This window comes from Myotis davidii, unplaced genomic scaffold, assembly GCF_000327345.1.
Source record: "Myotis davidii unplaced genomic scaffold, ASM32734v1 scaffold698, whole genome shotgun sequence".
Classification (NCBI taxonomy): domain Eukaryota; kingdom Metazoa; phylum Chordata; class Mammalia; order Chiroptera; family Vespertilionidae; genus Myotis; species Myotis davidii.
In genome coordinates this window covers 2,381,918-2,383,381 of record NW_006290032.1, presented here as the reverse complement: position 1 = coordinate 2,383,381, position 1,464 = coordinate 2,381,918, and the positions used below count along the sequence as shown (strand labels likewise).

Below are 1,464 nucleotides of genomic sequence, written 5' to 3'. Positions count from 1 at the left end.
CTCCTGGGGACAGCCTAGAGACAGCTTCGTAAAGAAACACGGTTTCCTATAACTAAAGGGATGGTCACCACCTCGGTTGCATAACGCCAGACACATCCCTCCGCCACTTCCTTAAATCCACCAGCAGTTTGCTCATTCATGTCGACCTCACTCCACGTAACGCGGAGCCCAGAACCTGCCACCCAACAATTCCTCGGACCTTTGTAAGACGGGCAGTACCACCGAGGACCTCATTCTCTCTGGGGCTCAGCCCATGTGCACGTGATGAGCACATGGATAATGACACCACCTCGGTTGCATAACGCCAGACACATCCCTCCGCCACTTCCTTAAATCCACCAGCAGTTTGCTCATTCATGTCGACCTCACTCCACGTAACGCGGAGCCCAGAACCTGCCACCCAACAATTCCTCAGACCTTCGTAAGACGGGCAGTACCACCGAGGACCTCAATCTCTTCTGGGGCTCAGCCCATGTGCACGTGATGAGCAGCAAACATGCATAATGAACACATCAGAGTTCATTCTACCAATGAGAGAAGCTTCTCGTGTCAGAGCTGGTGAGGAGATGAGACTAGACCACCTGACCAGCGGGGGCGCCTGAACCCCGGTGCGCCCGGTCTCAGGCCGCTGGCTGTAGCTGGATTAAAGGCACCCCCGGTCCCCATACCTAGGCCTTTCTATTCCCCACACGTGACACCGTTCACCTCAAACGTCCTTCTGCAACGTATAACTAACTGCCTTCCTCTCAGGCAGCTCTTTCTTTCTGAGAATGCCGATGTGGCCGCTCTACAAAGTCACCTGAATTTTATTCGATTTTTTGAAATGTTTCTGCGAAAGGCTTCAAATAACACCCAGGGGCTCGTGGTGAATGTAGCCCTCGCTGCCCGGCTCTGCTGAGAGCTTCCACCGTTACAGTCTCCGGCGTTGCTGCTCGCGGCCGTGGGCGCTGTGTCTCACGCGCTCCTGCCTGGACAGGGCCGCACAGAGGAAAGCGCTTCCTCCGTGGTACCCAAGGGGCTTCGGGTGCGAGACTCCCCGCTCCCCGAGGCAGATGTGGGATTACAGTGATGGGTTAGATGCCAGCCAGCATATCCACACTGGGAATGGATTTTTCTCTTCAAAGAGGTTCTGTGCGTCAGCAGACACGGGCCTGATCCATGCTCACGCGTGCACGCACACACACATACACACACCCTCAGGTGACTTCGAGAACACGCTAAGACCAAAGTGAATCTAAAGCTACCGCATCCGTCAGAGGCCCTGCCAAGGGACATCGCTGAAAGAGACCGTGACGGGGCCCACGACCCATCTTCTGCCTCATGTGGGGCGTCTCCACCCCCGGGGGCGGGGGTTGTAGTTGCCCTCGGCTGCCGACAGGCAGTACTCGGACCGGGTCTCCAGGGATGTCATCCAAGAATCATTCCTGGAAGGCTGCCTGTAAGAGGCATGCAGCCACTGGGAGG

The 1,464-nt window shown here is 56.4% G+C and overlaps 1 protein-coding gene across 1 annotated transcript in view; it reads right to left on the bottom strand.

Annotated features, from left to right (window-relative positions):
• Positions 1-6: 6 nt before the first annotated feature.
• Positions 7-1,464, bottom strand: part of SYNPO2 (synaptopodin 2) — a 39,714-nt gene continuing 38,256 nt past the window's right edge. Inside the window, exons 7-8 of the mRNA XM_015563377.1 lie at positions 290-1,456; positions 7-71 (exon numbers count right to left, since the gene is read on the bottom strand). Of these exons, the coding sequence (XP_015418863.1) occupies positions 1,319-1,456 (138 nt within the window). The 3' untranslated portion in view covers positions 7-71; positions 290-1,318. The remainder of the gene's footprint in view (positions 72-289; positions 1,457-1,464) is intronic.